Source organism: Zootoca vivipara, chromosome 15 (assembly GCF_963506605.1).
Source record: "Zootoca vivipara chromosome 15, rZooViv1.1, whole genome shotgun sequence".
Taxonomy (NCBI): Eukaryota; Metazoa; Chordata; class Lepidosauria; order Squamata; family Lacertidae; genus Zootoca; species Zootoca vivipara.
The window spans coordinates 23,266,317-23,284,969 of NC_083290.1; the positions used below are offsets into that span (position 1 = coordinate 23,266,317).

General features: G+C 44.2%; 1 protein-coding gene across 1 annotated transcript in view; it reads right to left on the reverse strand.

Moving 5' to 3' along the window:
- SORL1 (sortilin related receptor 1) overlaps positions 1-18,653 on the reverse strand; it is a 113,923-nt gene that overhangs the window by 56,006 nt on the left and 39,264 nt on the right. The window contains 8 exon segments of the mRNA XM_035139112.2: positions 1,891-2,069; positions 3,543-3,631; positions 5,744-5,817; positions 6,560-6,677; positions 8,824-9,016; positions 11,549-11,718; positions 13,193-13,291; positions 16,539-16,719. Coding sequence (XP_034995003.2) covers positions 1,891-2,069; positions 3,543-3,631; positions 5,744-5,817; positions 6,560-6,677; positions 8,824-9,016; positions 11,549-11,718; positions 13,193-13,291; positions 16,539-16,719 — 1,103 coding nt within the window.

The following is an 18,653-nucleotide window of genomic DNA, read 5'->3' on the forward strand; positions in this document are numbered from 1 at the left end:
TCTCCCAAGAAGCAGGCGTCTTTTAATTTCGTGACTGCTGTCACCATCTGCAGTGATCAAGGAGCCCAAGAAAGTAAAATCTCTCACTGCCTCCATTTCTTCCCCTTCTATTTGCCAGGATGGGACCAGTGGCCATGATCTTGGTTTTTTTGATGTTGAGCTTCAGACCATATTTTGCGCTCTCCTCTTTCACCCTCATTAAAAGGTTCTTTAATTCCTCCTCACTTTCTGCCATCAAGGTTGTATCATCTGCATATCTGAGGTTGTTGATATTTCTTCCGGCAATCTTAATTCCTGCTTGGGATTCATCTAGTCCAGCCTTTCGCATGATGAATTCTGCATATAAGTTAAATAAGCAGGGAGACAATATACAACCTTGTCGTACTCCTTTCTCAATTTTGAACCAATCAGTTGTTCCATATCCAGTTCTAACTGTAGCTTCTTGTCCCACATAGAGATTTCTCAGGAGACAGATGAGGTGATCAGGCACTCCCATTTCTTTAAGAACTTGCCATAGTTTGCTGTGGTTGACACAGTCAAAGGCTTTTGCATAGTCAATGAAGCAGAAGTAGACGTTTTTCTGGAACTCTCTAGCTTTCTCCATAAACACCCATAAAAGCAGGATTTCGGGACTGGAAATTTCTCCTGCCTCCCACTCCCCACAAATCAATGCCACCACATATGAAGCTGCCTTATACCATTGGCCCATCTAGCTCAGTACTGTCTACACTGACTGGCAGCAACCTGAAGATGCTGGGGATTGAACTTGTCACATACGGTAGAATCATAGAATTGGAACCCAAGGGTCATCTAGTCCAACCCCCTGCACTAACTTTCTGGTTAACAGCCAGATGCACTGACCAATTGTGCCACCTGAGGATCACCCTCAGTGAGAATGGCCAGTGGTCAGGCATGCTGGGATTTGTAGTCCAGCAGCCTCTGGAGGGCACCATGTTGGCTACCCCTCAATTAAGCAGTTTATAATTTTATTTACTTGCAAATTCATAATGTGCTTTCATAAAAAGCAGAGCAAGGCAAAGTACAATATATAATGATAAAAATGAATGAAAGATTTGAAAAAACATCAATAAATATCAATGAATACTGACTGACTGAAAGAAAATATTGTAGAGTCCTGTCTGAACAAAAGACTTCTGAAGGAAGGTGTAGTTCCTAAATATATGAGTATCCAGTAAAGGTTAAATTAAATTACCCAGGCTTTTGGATGACTAGCATCCAACACCTTTTAAAATGTGTTTATTGTGGGGGGGGGGTTCCTTCAGTTGTTCTTGTTTTTATTATGTATTTTGTGATTTTATGTTGTGATTTTATGTTGTGAACCACCCTGAGACCTGCAGGTATAGGGCAGTATAACAACAACAACAACAACAACAACAACAACAACAACAACAACAACAACAACAACTCAAACAGTCCTTTCCTCTCACCAAGGAACCATGGGAGTTACAATTCTATGTGGGAGGATACATAACAGAGATGTCTCAGTGCCAAAATGCAATTTCCAGAATACAGTCATACCTTGGAAGTTGGACAGAATCCGTTCTGGAAGTCTGTTCGACTTCCAAAACGTTCGGAAACCAAAGCACGGCTTCTGATTGGCTGTCGGAAGCTCCTGCAGCCAATCGGAAGCCCATCAGTAGCAACAGAAGCCTCATTGGTTGTTTGGGTTCCAAAGAACGTTTAAAAAACCAGAACAGTCACTTCCGGGTTTGCGGCATTCGGGAGCCAAAACGTCCAAGTACCAAGGCATTTGGGATCCAAGGTACGACTGTACTTCTACAGGATAATTCTACGACACTTAAAATGTGCAATACTCAGACTCCCTCTGCAGAACTTTGAGGGACACCAAACAGCAACTCCCTCACTCACCAAGCACATCCGTGGTATTGATCTGCAGAATGAGCCAGCTGTGTCTATTCTCCTTGTAAGAGCCAAAGATGGTGAAGATGGTGCTTTTCTCGCCGGGCTCTGTCAGGAGGCCGTAAACAAAAACCGGCTTCTCCGAAAAGGTGAACACCTTCCAGGTCTCGCCTTCATTTGTGCTGTACCTACACAGAAAGAAAGGCAGGTCAAGGCTGTTCAATGTTCACTTCTGCTCTACTCCCTTAATCAATACAAAGTAAAATCTAGACTGGGGTTTCCCAAACTTGGGCTTCCAGCTGCTTCTGGACTACAATTCCTATAATCCCTGTCTTGCTATCTAGGGGTGATGGGAGTTGTAGTCCGAAAACAAATTTGGGAAACACTGTTGATCTCTTGAGCACATGCGTGCCCAAAGGCTAAAAGAAGAAGCCCGGGGGTAGATCTCCACAGAGATGGCATTCCAGTCTCAGTCCCACCACTGAAAAGGCCCTGCCTCACATATATCCTTTTGCGCCCCTGTCAAAGTACCCCTGTTACAATCAAAATCAGAGCTCGGACCAGCTGCTTTCAGTTTTTTAAAAAGAGGTTAAAGGTAAAGGTAAAGGTACCCCTGACCATTAGGCCCAGTCGTGGACAACTCTGGGGTTGCGCACTCATCTCGCTCTATAGGCCGAGGGAGCCGGCGTTTGTCCGCAGACAGCTTCCAGGTCATGTGGCCAGCATGACTAAGCTGCTTCTGGCAAACCAGAGCAGCACACGGAAACACCGTTTACCTTCCCGCTGTAGCGGTACCTATTTATCTACTTGCACTTTTGGTGTGCTTTTGAACTGCTAGGTTGGCAGGAGCTGGGACCGAGCAACGGGAGCTCACCCCGTCGCGACAACCTTCTAATCTGCAAGCCCTAGGCTCTGTGGTTTAAACCACAGCGCCACCCGCGTCCCTGTAAAAAAGAGGTTAAAGAGGCCCAAATATAAAACTTCTGCTTTGGTCTTCAATTTCTTCCTGAAGCACAGCATGAGAAGTGTCAGTTTCCCACCTTAGTCCAATCCAATAGCTTTCTTCTTCCTGCCTCATTTCTCTTTCCTTTTGCATTGTGCCTACCAGACTGTCAGCCAACAGGCAGAAACTTATCTTTTAACATATGTAGATAACTAGGTGCTTTGTGATGCTAGGTTGCCTCCAGTGCTAGCCCAACTTAGAGCAGACCCACGGAAATCAAGGGACACAAGTCATTTGAGTCCATTGATTGCAATGGGTTTAACTCTTAAGTAGGACTAGCAGCCCGTTGTTCATAGCTACAAGAAAAGCAGCAATAGCTACAGGCATTGTGATGCAAATCTGAACGGCAATTTGGATGGCTTGTTTGTTCTCGAGAGCAATCTGCTGCAAATGTTTTTTGTACAAACTGTAGTAAAATTCTAAATTCTCTAGCTCACCTCTGCCACCTCTAAAAGCTCAGCGCCGGGTGGAATAGGGGGAGAGGAATCACACCATTTCTCAATTCTCCAAGCTCTCCATTGGTAAAGCTTCATTATAACAAATCTCAACAATCCTTCCCTATGTGGCCCAAAGGAAATCAAGTGGAGAGCTAATTATCGGCTACTGCACTGCTTTCTGTTAGCTCAGATTCAGCAGCCTATTTGCCCATGGAACTTACTTGAGCTGGTTTGTCTCTGTGCCCTGTGTTACCGCCATGAGGATCCCTCCGTGGTCACCCCATGAGTAATAATGGGGTCCGGACAGGACCTGAAGAAAGAAGCAAACAGGAGGTGCATGAGTGGAAGAAGGCTGGAGGCTAGGGCGGGGCGATATCAGCTTTTCAACATTGCAGTATATCATCAGCCAAACATTGTGGTTTGGTGATACACCACGAAGTAGAAAAAACAAGATGCTTTGGCCTCTGCCCGTGAGCTGAGGCAGTTTCACCCAGGCACTCTGCTAGCCATTCTTATTAGTGGATTGTTTAATTTTATTGTCTACCTATTAATACAAAATGCTTTGATATAGCGTGTTCCTATGCACACGCCTGTTTAAATTTTGTCATGCCTCACAACTGTCAGTGAATTGTTATACGCACTTTTCTGAGTCGGTGAGTAACTTTCCACTGAAAAGCAGCATAAAACTGAACTATGATGATAGTCTATTAGTCGCTCTCAAGCCATTTTTATATATCGTATATGCTATAAGGCCAGTGGCATAGAAAGTAAAATCCCCATTTGCTTTGATTGGGCTATTTATTTGACTACAGTTGTAACTTGGTTGACGAACGCCTTGCAACTTGAACGTTTTGGCTCCCAAATGCCGCAAACCTGGAATTAAGTGTTCCGGTTTGTGAACGTTCTTTGGAACCCGAACGGCTGACGTGGCTTCTGTGGCTTCCTGCAACCAATCGGAAGCCGTGCCTTGGTTTCCAAACGTTTTGAAAGTCAAACGGACTTCTGGAGCGGATCCCGTCCGACTTCCGAGGTACCACTGTATTTAGATTTTAATTACACCTTGTAATTCGTGATTTGTTAGTCAATTGTTAGGCAAACTTTTCTGAAGTAATGAGCCGCTTTGCCGTGGAAAAAGCAACATACAACTGAACTGAGATGATAGCGCATTTGTCACTCCCAAATAGTTTTCTCTATGATATACATTACAAGGCCAGAGGCAGAAAAAAAAAACCCTGCCTGCTGCTGTCCTCGCAGCCTTGGTGCTGCCAAACCAAACCCACACCACTCTCAGAAAGGAAAAGGAGGTGACTCCATTCACAGCATTTAAACACTTTGCAGATGTTAGAATGCAGCCTTAGACTAACATCCGCCTGGAGAGGCCTGCCACAAACCCCACTGCAGACCAGACCACCCAATCAGCCAAAAGCACTTGCAAAATTTGGGCCAGGCCCTCCCCTGATGGAAGGTGGCCAACACTCTTTGGCTGAGCACACAGACATACTCTCTCCACACGCACACACCCCTAAAAAAGAGAGAGAATCCCATTGACTATGTTTTCAAAGGCTAACAGCCAAACATAACACACGACAGTAAACCGGCCAGACTTCTTCTTTTTTTTCAAAAGCTGTGATTTTGAGAAGAAAAATACACACACACACACACACCCCAATTCGCTACCGATGCACAGCTCTTTTAAATTCAAAAAGAGCTGTGCTTAATTTGCAAACTGAGAGGTTCAGGGATCCAAGTCATGGGCTCTAACCGGATTATTTCCTCCTAATCTGAGAGACATGGGAGAGCTGCTTGAAGTTACTCCACAAGGAGAGGAAGGGCAGGAGGGCAAGGTATTGTGTTTTCCTTCTCGTCAGCAGTGGGGTACCTCAGGCCTGGGTTCAAGTGTGGCCCTCCAGACCTCTCCATCTGGCCCCTTGGGACTCTCCCGAGGCCACACCTCCTCTCCCCGGACCACACCCCTCTCCTTTGCCCTGCTTTGCAGCATCAGTATCCTTGCCTGGCTGGAACATGTCAAGGAATTACATATAAAGGGTACCACTGTCTGCAATTTTTGCTTAGCAAAACTGGGAAGGTGGGAAGAGAGAGAGAGACAGAGAGAGAAAAGGTTCCTATCCCCTGCTTGTCACAGTTTACAGAAGTGGCCACCCAACTGTGGTCTTTCATAGGCAGATGGAACCTAAACCAGCTTGACGTTCTCTAAATGTTTTGGACTACGACTCTCATCAGCAACAGCCTGCATGGCCACAGTAGCTGGCCTGATGGGAGCTATGGTCCAAAACAGCTGGAAGATTTAGGGCATCTATAAACAGGGCTTCCCAGATAAATGGACTGTTTTCTCCTGTAGTGCTTTTCCTTGCTACCCCAGGACCAGGGGACGACCCCATGCAGAGACTTGCAAAATCCTTACCTCTTTCCACCGGACCCCTGCGCTGCTTGAAATGTACACGTTCATTTTGTTTGCCATGTTCTTGCCCACGGATCCTACAAAAGCAAGTGTGTGAATCGTCAGGGTTTGGCTGCTTTTTAATTCATGATTCCCCACTGAGGTGTGACCATGGCTGCTAAACAGCGAACAGTGGGGGGGGGAGGTTAGCTTGGCTTACAGGGAACAGCTCTCTCTTTGAAGCACACCATCAATGTCCCAAGCCAGCTCAGGAACAATCACAGAGAAACATCATTAGTCATCTTTGGAGATTCTGGAGGTTCACCAAAGCCTGAACCTGTACACCTTCCATAAATTGGGCAATTCAAATTAGCTTTAGAGGGTGAGGCATGGGTAGGAAAACTAAGGCCTGGGGCCCGGATCCAGCCCAATTGCCTTCTAAATCCAGCCCACGGACGGTCCTGGAATCAGCATGTTTTTACATGAGTAGAATGTGTCCTTTTATTTAAAATGCATCTCTGGGTTATTTGTGGGGCCTGCCTTGTGTTTTTACATGAGTAGAATGTGTGCTTTTATTTAAAATCCATCTCTGGGTTATTTGTGGGGCATAGGAATTCGTTCATTATTATTATTTTCAAAATATAGTCCGGCCCCCCACAAGGTCTGAGGGACAGTGGACCGGCCACCTACTGAAAAAGAGTTTGCTGACCCCTGTGAGGGATAGAGAAACACATTGGCTTAGTCATTTTTACAGGTGTTCTACCTATAACAGAGTATTCCTGGACCTGCTGGAGTCAGGGAATATGGACTACAGATCAATACAAGCCAACAAAGCTTTACCTGTTGCGATGATCAGTCCCGGAGCTGATTCTTTGGAGAGGATGGGCATTCTGCGCAGTTGGAAGTTGAGGAGCTGGCTCAGCCGCTGGGCCAGGTGAAGAGAGCAGCCCTTGGAAAGCTAGCAGAGTCGAATCATACGAGTATTACTTGTTGTGCTTCCCCCGCAGTACAGGCAGCATGTGTGCCTGCCATTGTTCCAAACAAATGCAACGCTGGAGGTCTGAAGCTTACACACACACACACACACACACACACACACACACACACCACTGTACATATTCAAGCATGCTAAATGTGCACAGCTTCCGTTTCACGTTAAAAAGCCAAATCACATAATGCCGTTTGTTTCTTTTGCACAACCCTTTTGCCTATGTGGGAGGGAAATCCAGAGAAAGCAAACAAGAGCCCTTAAAGGCTAGGACTTTTTCTTCTTCTTCTGGAGGCACAGGTGTGTGGGCTAAAGGCCACTTATTTCTCACTTCATCTAGTTTCTTTTATGCATACCTCGTCTCTCCCAAAAAACCCTGTTTGATGCATCATACAAATTAAAAGATAGAAACAACCACAGCAGTAAATAATAAAAAAGCACAGAGTCAAGAACTACAGCCGTGCAAGAGAAGCGGATCAAAACAGTGCTGGTAAAATCTAGCTAGCCATTTTCTATTTTTTTTTTTTTAGAAGAAGAAGAAGAGTTTGGATTTGATATCCCGCTTTATCACTACCTGAAGGAGTCTCAAAGCGGCTAACATTCTCCTTTCCCTTCCTCCCCCACAACAAACACTCTGTGAGGTGAGTGGGGCTGAGAGACTTCAGAGAAGTGTGACTAGCCCAAGGTCACCCAGCAGCTGCATGTGGAGGAGCGGGGAAGCAAACCCGGTTCCCCAGATTACGAGTCTTCCGCTCTTAACCACTACACCACACTGGCTCAGTCCCCTGAAAAAATGACCAAGATGTTGAGTTGGTTGGTTCTTTTGCAGCAGCTGCATGTGGAGGAGCAGGGAAGCGAACCCGGTTCCCCAGATGACAAGTCTACCGCTCTTAACCACTACACCACACTGGTGTAAAATAGGAAACAGTCATAAAACAACAAAATGTTGGTTGAGTCCCTCTCCACACCACCCACCCCAAACCTGGAAGTTGTGTAGATTGCATAAACAGAAAGAAACATGGTAAAGGTTTTTCACACTGAGGGTCATAGATAGTGAGGTGAGGTGAGAATCTTCTCCGGAGAATATTCTCAAGAATGGGAATATTCTCTGCTAGAAAATTCTCCGGAGAATATTCTCCACAAACTGTAAATTTGAATGTAAGAACCAGTTTTACAACCCACACTTAAAAATCCTAGTAAATAATAAGTCAAGTTTTGATATTGCCGGTGTAAGTAATGAATAATGATTTTTTAAAAATCCAGTTACATTACTGGGCATTGTGTCATTCACCATTGGCAGTTCTGAAATGTGAGTTACAGAATGTGAGTTATTTATTATTTTAGTTTAAAAAAATGCTATTCATTTAATTTGATGAACATTTGAATTCACATGTATTTCAACTATATGCAATAGCCTTTTTTCTATTTTGATGTGACCTTATTCTTAGCAATTCTATACCCTTGGATCAGTGTGATATTTTTCTTTTACAGAAAGTAGCTTTAATGCTTTATACAGTTAAAAGTACCTAGGCCTATACAATTATGTGCAACAGTGTGTGAGGTGGCCTCTGAACAAGTTTACCCATGAATAAACACGTGTATTAAGTAATTGTATCATTTTCAATGCATTAAAATTATATCACTTTCAATGCATTAAAATTGTATCATTTTCAATGCATTAAAATGAATATTCTCCCATTTTAAATGAAAATTCTCTAATATTCTCATTAATCAAGAATATTCTCGAGAATATTCTCCAAAAGATTATTCTTGAGAATTTAACATCATTAGCCATAGATAATTTATCCTTTCTTCCCAGGTGTGTATACACCAAGGATGGGGAAGCTGTAGGTCCCGCTGCCTTGCCCTTATGGTAAGTTGCTGTGTAGCAGGGTGTTCAGCAGCCCCACCCACGCTGCCTTGCTGGCCACCACTGAGTGGGGAATAGCAAGGGAAGTCTAAGGTGGAAGCATTGCACTTCCCCAAGAGCCTGGAATAGCCCATGTATGCATCTACAAGCTTCAGCTGAGCCTAGACAGGGAACGAGAACATAACACTCAATCCAAAAAGCCCTCAAAGAGGCGGCGAGACGTCTTTTGCATCGCAGCATCATTACCTCACAATTTATCTTTTCGCCGTAGCGAGTATACTCTGGCGGCTGGAGAAATTCCCAAGTCCCACCTTTGTCGAAGGTGATGACAGACCGCATGTTCTCCTCGCTGAAGGAGCTGTTGATCAAGGTGGCGATGTAGACCCCCGGAACCCCCTCCACGCGGTGGAAGTCCGCAAAGGGCTCGTTTGCAAAGTACCTGCCGAAATTTGGGGGGGGGGGAGAGAGAACAAAAGTACTGAGCCACACATCTTCATTAGCCGCAATTCCCCATTGTGACCAGTGGCAAATTCGGAACTGCGGGGCCGCTTCACGATAGTCGCAGCAACAGCCTGTCACAGCCGTACCCCCTTCTAAGATTACACAACAGATCAGAATGGCAAAAAAAGATGTTGGACTTTATGGAACTCGCCGAAATGACTGGGAGACGACATGACCAGAAGGAAGAGATGGTGGAAGAAGATTGAAAAAAATTCAAAATATATTTGAAAAAACATTGCAGTATTTAGAAAAGTATTTCCTTTGTGGAGATATATAGGCTAGAAGCATTAAAATAAGATTCTGAAGTAGTGTTAGCAAATGTAGAAGTTAAATATTTGGTTAATAAATTATGGAATAGTTAAATAAAGATTTGGTTTTTAGATGATGGAGAATAAACTGCTAAACATGTGTTATAATGAAATTCAGAAAGAAGGGGACGAGGGAAATCATTTGAGATGTGAAAGAAATAAGAATTATATAAGAAATAATTTTATTTTTGTTTTTTGTTTTGTATTAGTTTGTTTGTTGGATTTTGTTCATTTAGTGTTTGTCAGAAATGCCATTTGTTTGTTGTTGTTTCTTATAAAATGAATAAATAAATGAATAAATAATATTTTTTTTAAAAAAAATATTACACAACAGATTAAATAATAAACGTGTAATTATACAATAATAAGAATTGGGGGGCATTGCGATGATCTCCATGTGTTGCCTTTGAGCTAGATTGACTGTTTTCTGCAGACATAAATGGGCAAACAATTTGCAACGCTCGTTCCACTGTATGTAACAGAACTCGCACGCCGTTCCCTAGAAACGGAAGCGTCTTGTGTTAACTGTGTTCCTAAATGCTTTGCTTTTGAGCGTACAGAACTCCTCTGTGTTCTTCTCATGCACCTTTTCCACAGTGACCCTAGGAGGCTGACTCACCTGCTTTCACTCTGGTTGGTTCCCATCAGCACAAAAGGTGAGAAGAATTATCCACAGTGACTTGAAAGCTCCCGGTTTCACACTCACTGGGCAGCTCTGGGGTGTTGGAGACAGGGACCCCGCTGCAGAAATACTAAAGGGTCTTTGATCACCCCCTGCAACTCTGGACTCTGATAGTGACTGGCTTATGAGGAGTGAGCAGTCCCAACCCACAGAGATGTATCTGGCACCTTCATGTCATAGCTTCTGACACATCTCTTTACCCTGGACTTTGCACCCAAGATATATCTAGCTATTGAGCCCAATGCTCAGGAATGGAATCAAATCAAATCAAATCTTTATTATGGTCATAAACCAGCATTTTGGGGGGGGGGTGATTTACAGTAATTTAAAATCTGAAAAATGATTAAAAAACCTAAAAGGAATTAAAAGTCTATAAAAATCTAAAGGAAAGCTAGGAAAGTCTAAAAGAAGGGTTAGGAACATTGGGCGGGAGTGGCAAAGCGTAAGAGGTTAGTATATCTAAGACTAGCTATCAGTCTACAGGCCACTCTGATATGAGTGCTCATTAAATCTACAGGTGAAACTCGGAAAATTAGAATATCGTCGAAAAGTGCATTTATTTCAGTAATGCAACTTAAAAGGTGAAACCAATATATGAGATAGATGCATGACATGTAAAGCAAGATATGTCAAGCCTTTATTTGTTGTAACTGTAATTATTTGTCTTTAGGCAGGTCAATTATAAATGGAATGTAATTAATGAAATGTAATAGCGATGTTTATTTTTGTATTATTGTAACTATTTGTTTTATCACTGTGGAATTTCCAAAAGAAAGCATTTGTAAAAATTAAAAGAAAAAGAAAAAATAATTAAGTTGCATTACTGAAATAAATGTACTTTTTGACGATATTCTAATTTTCCGAGTTTCACCTGTAGTTTGTGGCACGGGTCATCGTCCGACGAATTTTGAGCGCTGCTGTGCAGAATCTGGCGACATTGTATGTTGTAGCAGGGTTGGTATCTGAAAGCAGCAAAAAGGTACTGTATAGAATTAAAATGAGATCAAATCATTCCTGTTCAAACAATGATGGCAAAGCACAAAATTATTCCAGCCAGCCAAGGAACAAAAATTATTCCAAACAGCCAAGGAGTATCAGCTCCTTCCTTGCAGGTAGTGGAATATCTCTGCAATACACATGCTATAGAAGCACATGCTCTGTTGTTTCGACAACATCTGGAAGGCCACAGAATCCCCACCCCTGATGTAAAGCCTGCCGCCCCCGCCCCCCCAACTTCCCACTACCTGCAAGGAAGGAGCTGAAACTCTTATTAGATTTGTTCCTTGGCTGGCTGGAATAATTTTGTGCTTTGCCATCATTGTTTGAACAGGAATGATTTGATCTCATTTTAATGCACCTTCGCTTGTGTGGTACGGAGATTTCTTCAGGCCTTTGCTGACCTTTCCAAGCTAAGGGCAAAATCCACAAAAGTAGCACAGAGACATCTCTCTGCTTGAGTGGAGCACATCTATGTACTTACTTGACCAAAGTGTCACTCCCCATTCCTCCCGGGCTGTAGTACAGGACGTTCTCCAAAGTCAATGAAAACCTTAGGCCTTCCGCTTCGGAGATGTAGAGGTTGGTGCCGTTGTTACTGTGACTGACACACACAAACACCTGGTCTTCAGATGTGTCCGCAATATAGTATTCCTTCGAGAGAAAGTTGGGAGGGGAAAAATAAAATCGTTTGGTTCCCCTGAAGGCATGCGAATGTGAGTTGCAAGTCAGGAAACGGCCAGTTCAGCACTCACACTTCTGCCGCGAAATCACATGCCTTACGCAAACCATTCTCTCTCAGCCTCAGTTTCCCCCATCTGTAAAATGGGGGTAATAATTATACAGCACTGCCTTTCGGAGCTCTTCTGAGGATTACAGACAAACAAATGTATGAGTGTATGTTCGAATAGGAAGCCAAAGAAGATGGACGACTGTAAGCTGTACTTTCAACGATAGAAAGAAAGCTATCTTAGAAGAGGCCCCCACTGCATGCCTACCTAATTGTTCTGAGCCAGAGTAGGAGGTGCCTTTTCTAAGGCAACACAATGGCAACACATTAAGCATCATCTTAAAAACAAAAAACAAATAAATGTTCTCTTCCCCTATTGTTTCTCTGGCACGTATGTTTACGGTAAGTGAATTTTAAATTGGTTGAAACTCACACTATAAACATCAACTATAAAATGAAACAGACCTAAAAAGTGGCATGCAGCGTGCTCCTAATGCATGCCTACTAGGAAGCAAGCCCCACACCATTCAATGGGATCCATTCCCACATTAAAGGTGTGTGTCTGAAGGACCCTGTGTGAGAAAGATGGGGAAGGGGAGCTCTCTCAGGGCAAGAGGCTGGGAGAGGAGAGGGGCGTTCCCAGGTGAGAGCTGGGAGGATAAAATATGTTTGTGAGAGAGGACCTTTTATTCTTCTATCTCTTCTATATCTTTTCCTTTCCTTTCTTTTTTATTACCGTATTGGCCTGAATATAAGTCACATCCGATTATAAGCCGCACCTTTAAAATTCGGGGGGGGGGGGGAGACAATACCCAAACATAAGCAGCTCCCTTAAAATTCCGCAGGCACTCACACCCGTTCCGTTTTACCGTATGTCTGCTTTAGCAGAGATACCGTACTGTGGAAAGTGTTAATAAATTTTTTTTTAAAAAAAAAAAATGTGCATGGGAGTGCAGCCATTGTTATGAAAAGCAGCAAAGGGTTTGAAACATTTCTTCAAACCATCTCTTTGGATTGCAGCCATCCCTTACAGTGGGGATAAGGGATAATGTGGCCCATGACCTGATTTCATGCTGGGGGAAAGGGGTGAAACCGTGGGGAAAGAAGGCCAGGAGAAATGGAGGAAGGAGGCTGAAATGGAGGGAGGGAGCAATGGAAGAAATTTGGGGCAGGGGGATCCAGCAAGTTCAGACTTGTTGCAAGAGCATTCTGTCCTTCCCTGGGGCAGTTAAGAAGATTGAGAGAAAGAGAAAGGAAAGGAGTGACGCCCCCACCCTTTTGACTCTGCCCACAGCTGGTTTAAACCCCACCTACCAGCAACATGCGGCCCCCAGCAGATTAGTCGTGCGATAATGCGGCCCTTGACAGCAAAAGGATTTCCCTCCCACATGTCAATACCTTAATGGGGTGCCTCGTCACAAACTGGGCTGGTTGCATCGGCTTGCGGTTAAAGGATACCCAAAGCTGAACGGATGGCTGCTGCGTCCCTAAAAGATGCTGGGAGAAGGAAAGGGGTTGAGGGTTTGAGGGGGGGTGAAAGTAGTGAGTTTGTTTGTTATTGTTTACAGAAGAAGGCTTTAAGAGAGTGTTTCCCAAACTTGGGTCTCCAGCTGCTTTCGGACTACAATTCCCATCATCCCTGACCATCTTGCTAGCTAGGGATGATGGGAGTTGCAATCCAAAAACAGTTGGAGACCCAAGTTTGGGAAACACTGCTTTAAGATTTAAGAGCTTGTAGAAATAAACAAAGCCACACAACAAAGGCACAACTTCCCACATTGACCCGCTGCCCGTTCCCAAGTTGAAGGAAAGTAAATTTTGGTGACAGTTCCCAAGATGTAGTTAGATTTAGCAATGGAATAAAATGGCAAGGGAAGTCATAGGGTTTCTTTCCTGAATGCCATTACCCATTACCAACCCTTTACTTCTTGGAAAGTGCTACTTGCATGCTCACCTATGGCGAACTTTAAAAAAGTTGACTCGTATGACTAGACAGGGGAGCCATTATAAACTGGAAGAGAGCTGGCTCTTTTGAATCTTTCTCTTTCATGATTTCAATGTCACAAAGCAAAGGACGTATGAAAGCAATGACCTCCATCCCGACCCATGTTTCCATTCTGCTGCAGTTTGGCTTCCGGCAAAAACTACATTATTCACCTTGCTCTCCACTGTGGCGGAATTTAACCTATTTAATTACGTTGTTAAATCATATTATTAATTAAGATCCTGTTGCCTTACTCCACACCATTCATTTCAATGCAAAGGAAATGCAATGCAAATTAGCATTTGCAGACTTGAGACTCATGAGCAAACATTCACCATGTCTGCCACCACTGGGATTCTCCAATATCCCTAGCTACAAGTAACTAATGTAGGCACATCTGGATTGAAGTACCAGCAAAAAAACAAAACAAAAAGGAACCATGCTGGGTTGTATCTAGCCAAGTTATTTTTACAGGTATGCACACACCACAGTTTTCTGGGTTTTATTATTTTTTAAATTGTCCTCTTCCCTGGGAGTCTGCCAGGAACCACTTTTCCTCTCCAAACTCGCTGTGACCCAATCCCACAATGGGATGGATTACGTGAAGACGGTTCTGGGATTCCCACCTATGCCAACATTCACATCGTTGCTGGTTCAAGCCATTAAGTGGCGTTGAAATGTTTTAACTAGCCCTGCTCTTTTAACTGACTTAAGAGTGGGGTGGAAGTGGGGGGGGAGAGAGAGATTTTCATCATTTTGTACCATGACCCATATATGAAGTTGCCCTGTGTCAATTCAAACCATCCAGCTCAGTTTTGTGGCAGGGGTGGGGGGGAGCCTGTGACTCTCATTTTGATGTTGGACTCCAGCTCCCATCAGCCCATGCCAGCATGGCCAGTAAGGCAGGGATGATGGGAGTTGTAGTCCCACAAGGTTACCAATCCCTGCGAAGCAGAGAAGATCTTCTCGCATCAGCTATTATTAGGTTTTTTTTGTTTTTAACTGGAGATGTCAGGGATCAAAAGTGGGCTACCCTGCCTGCCGGAAAAATATTTCTAGGTCAGCAAGCAGAATCCCACATGTTAAAAGCTCTGAAAGAAAAAAAAAACCATAACATGTTAATGATAAGGAGTCCAGCAATGGGGGGGGGCAAGCTCTACCTCTGAGCTACGGCTACTCTCCCAGATGTCAGCATACAACATGCCTTCTGGGGGCCACGTGCAAAGGTGGGCAGGGCCAGGGGCAAAAGTGGGTGGAGCAACATATGAAAGCGTTGCCTGTATGCAGTAGGCTAGTTTCTACGCACGCTCAAACACTCCTCTCCGCCCTCTATCCAGACAATCAGCAGATATTATCAGGGCCTCGTTCTGCTTGACCAACATACTTTTCCTCGATAGTACTGCAAAAGCTCTTCTTCTCCCATGAAACCCTCCCCATCCATTCCCCTCTTCCATTCCCACCTACATAGGCCTATTACTTACAGGCATCTAAACTTCTTCCCAGAGCCTCCGTGTTTCACACTGACCTAGATCTGCCTAAAGTACTAAAATCAAATAGAAGCAGGCTGGCATTTTTTTTTTGCTCTGTTGTTGCATCTTGCATGCTCCTGAACCACAAACTCAGGCTTGTTCTGCTATTTCCGCTCGCTGTCCCTACAAAGAGGTCAAGGGAGTGAACACGCTCCCCGCTTTATCCTCACGACGGCCCTGTGAAGTAGGTTAGAAGCTCACCAAGCATGATTAGGGGCTGAGCTGTGGACTTGAAAAACAAGCCCCAGTCCAGCTTGCTAACCGGTATACCCTCATTGACTCTCACACAAGAGAATTGCAACGACATAATGTGCATTTTCTGGTCATAAAATGTGGCGGGCACAGGAGAGAGGCTTTTAATCCAAAAATTCTGGGTTCCCCGTTTAAAACAGTCATGAATGGTAACGTCTTACTGAGTTGAATTTTGCATTCGAACCAAGATGCTCGTTCATGGAGAAGTTGACGCCCTCCAGATATTGGACTCCAACTCCCATCAGCCCCAGCTAGCGTGGCCAGTCCTCCAGAATGATGGGAGTCGTAGTCTGACAACATCTGGAGGGCCAAAGATTCCCTATCTGTGGTCTATATTAACGTGCTTCCGAGTTATTTTAATCTTCCCTAAGCAGAAAAGCATTGCAGTACATGCAGGCTGCCTGCCAGACCCCCATGAAGGGATCATAAATTTGGATCACAAACACAAGTCAAAGGAGACTCTGAGACTCTGATGCTTTCCTTTGAGGCTCACAGCATGTTCCCCTCCTCTTCTTCTGTAGCTAATGCAGAAGTGTTTTCAGAGCATTTTTGGGGACAGTGCTGGATGCTCAAAAATCTGCCTCTGCTTCCTTGACATCTATGCACTGTGCTCCTTTATAAATTTGGGTTGTGCTTTTATTTTAAGCTGCTCCCTCTACAGCAGGGACAGGAAACTTATTTTCAGGCCTGAGGGCCACATTCCTTTCTGGGCAATCCTCTGAGGGCCACTTGCCAGCGGTGGGTGTGCCCAAAGGAAAAAGCGGGTGGAGCAACAACCCTTCTCTACCCTTCCTCCAAGGAAGAAAGAGGCATGATTTGGCCAAGCAGAAGCACTTGTGGGGTGAAACGAGAGCAGGGTTTGCATGGCCTGGGAAGAGTACCAGGGGCCAAACAGAGAGGCTTTGAGGGCCGTGTACAGAGTTCCAGGCCTGAGGTTCCCCACTCCTGCTCTATAGATCGTCAACTTGATGCTCCTTACCACAGATTTTGTTGCAAACAGATACTTTTCCCTGAGTTGGAAGTCTTCAACCTCCTCGAGCAGAATCTCTTTGTTTTCTCTGGTTTGAAAGAAATCGGTGCTGCGGAGGACGGTGGAGGCCCGGGTGGGCTCATGGCGCTCGATGTAAACTGCGTAGGGTTTGTCATAGGGTTCAACACCCCTTGTCAGAAAAAGAAAAGAAAGGAAACCATCTTTTCTATGTATACCATTATTGTTGCATTACCTTTATATCCCCACCTTTTTGTCTGTTCTAAATCTACTGCTCGTCATTTTCATTACTCTACCTCAGTGTTTCCCAACCAGTGTGCCTCCAGATGTTTTGGGACTACAACTCCCATCATCCCTAGCTAGCAAGACCAGTGGTCAGGAATGATGGGAGTTGTAGTCCCAAAACATCTGGAGGCACACTGGTTGGGAAACACTGCTCTACCTAATGGGCAATAGGTACCATCTTCTCCTAGACAGTTTGGTGCAACCTCCAGTGGCCTTTGAAAACCTCCGCTGCTCAAAATTTCATTGTTTATGTTTCTAATCTGCAGGCCCATGAAACACCAGACAGCATGCAGCACGACAGACCTGATAAGTAATCTGTTTGGGAGATAGACCCTAAATAAACACTTCTAAATACAGTGGTACTGTACCTCTGGTTACGAACGCTTCTGGTTACGAGCTCCACTAACCCGGAAGTAGCTGCTCCTGCTTGCAAACTTTGCCCCAGGATGCGAACTGAAATTGTGCACCGGAGGCGCGCGCGCAGCGGGAGGCCCCATTAGCGAAAGCGCACCTCAGGATAAGAACGGTTTCAGCTAAAGAACGGACCTCCGGAACGAATTAAGTTCGTAACCAGAGCTACCACTGTACAGTTTCTAGCCCTCACTGATGCAGAAAATAATGAAAAACACACATTCCCTTGGTTTCAGATTTCAAAAATGCTAAGAACCACAATGGCTGCACCTCCAAGGTGAAAGCCAAGCATCGCAGCTCATTGACTTTTCTCCTGTAGTCAAGGCTTAGTGCATAAGAACAGCACAGCTGCATCAGAACAAAAGGCACAACTATCCCATTATTGTGTTTCCAACAGTGGTCAGCTAGGAAATTCATTTTTTTAAAAAAAATAATATTTTATTAATTTTCGCATAATAAAAAGAACATACAAAAGCAAACATAACATGACAAATTTTCCACCTACTTCTGTCCACCCTCCAAGAGCCCTCTCCTCCCACAAGAGGATCCCCCGAAAAACGGGCAGCCGACAGTGGTTCATTTTTATGATTGAATTTCTCCCCACTCCTCCCTCCCACCCCCAGAACCCCCCCCTGCCACCAAGAGGCTCCAGGTTAGCAGGAGAGATGCAAGTGGGTATCCTTCCAACCATCTATCTAGTCTTAATACTCACTCATAAAAAAAGAAAAACAAAAAAGAAAAAGAGGAACAAAAAAGTAAAAAGAAAAAAGACAAAAAAAAGAAAAAAAAATTATTATTAGCTAATCATTTTTCATAAACATTATTTTTATGTGGGCTTCCCCGATCTCCCCTCTATCTGATTTTCATTTTGAATCATATTTAACAGTTATCTTATCATATTCCTCGATCTATTTTTAATCTTTCAAATCTTATATTAATCTACTATCCATATTCTTTAATAATTCTCTTTTATCCCCCTTTCTCACCCCCTTCCTCCCCCGCCCCCCAGAACCCCTCCTGCCACGAAGAGTCCCAGAGGGCGGAAAAAGGAAGGGAAGTGAGTCTTTTTCCAAATTGGATCCCTCCACCACCACCCCGTCCCCCCCACCCCAGAAGCCCCCCCTGCCACCAGGGGCCCCCAGCCTGGGGACGACCGACAAGGGGGGAAAGCACCCAACCGTCCCAAATCGTCTTGCCAAAACCATCATACTCCCAATTACTATTACATCCAGCTTCTGTCAAACATACATCTTATTCCCTCCCTTGCCACAATTTTCTTCCAAGGACCTCCTTGTATTTTAGATCTTTTTTTTCCATTCCCAGTCTTTGATTTATCAATTATTCTCAATTTTCCCTCCCCCTCCCCCGATCACGGCTATTCCCTTCCATTCCAACAAGTTCCAAAATCAG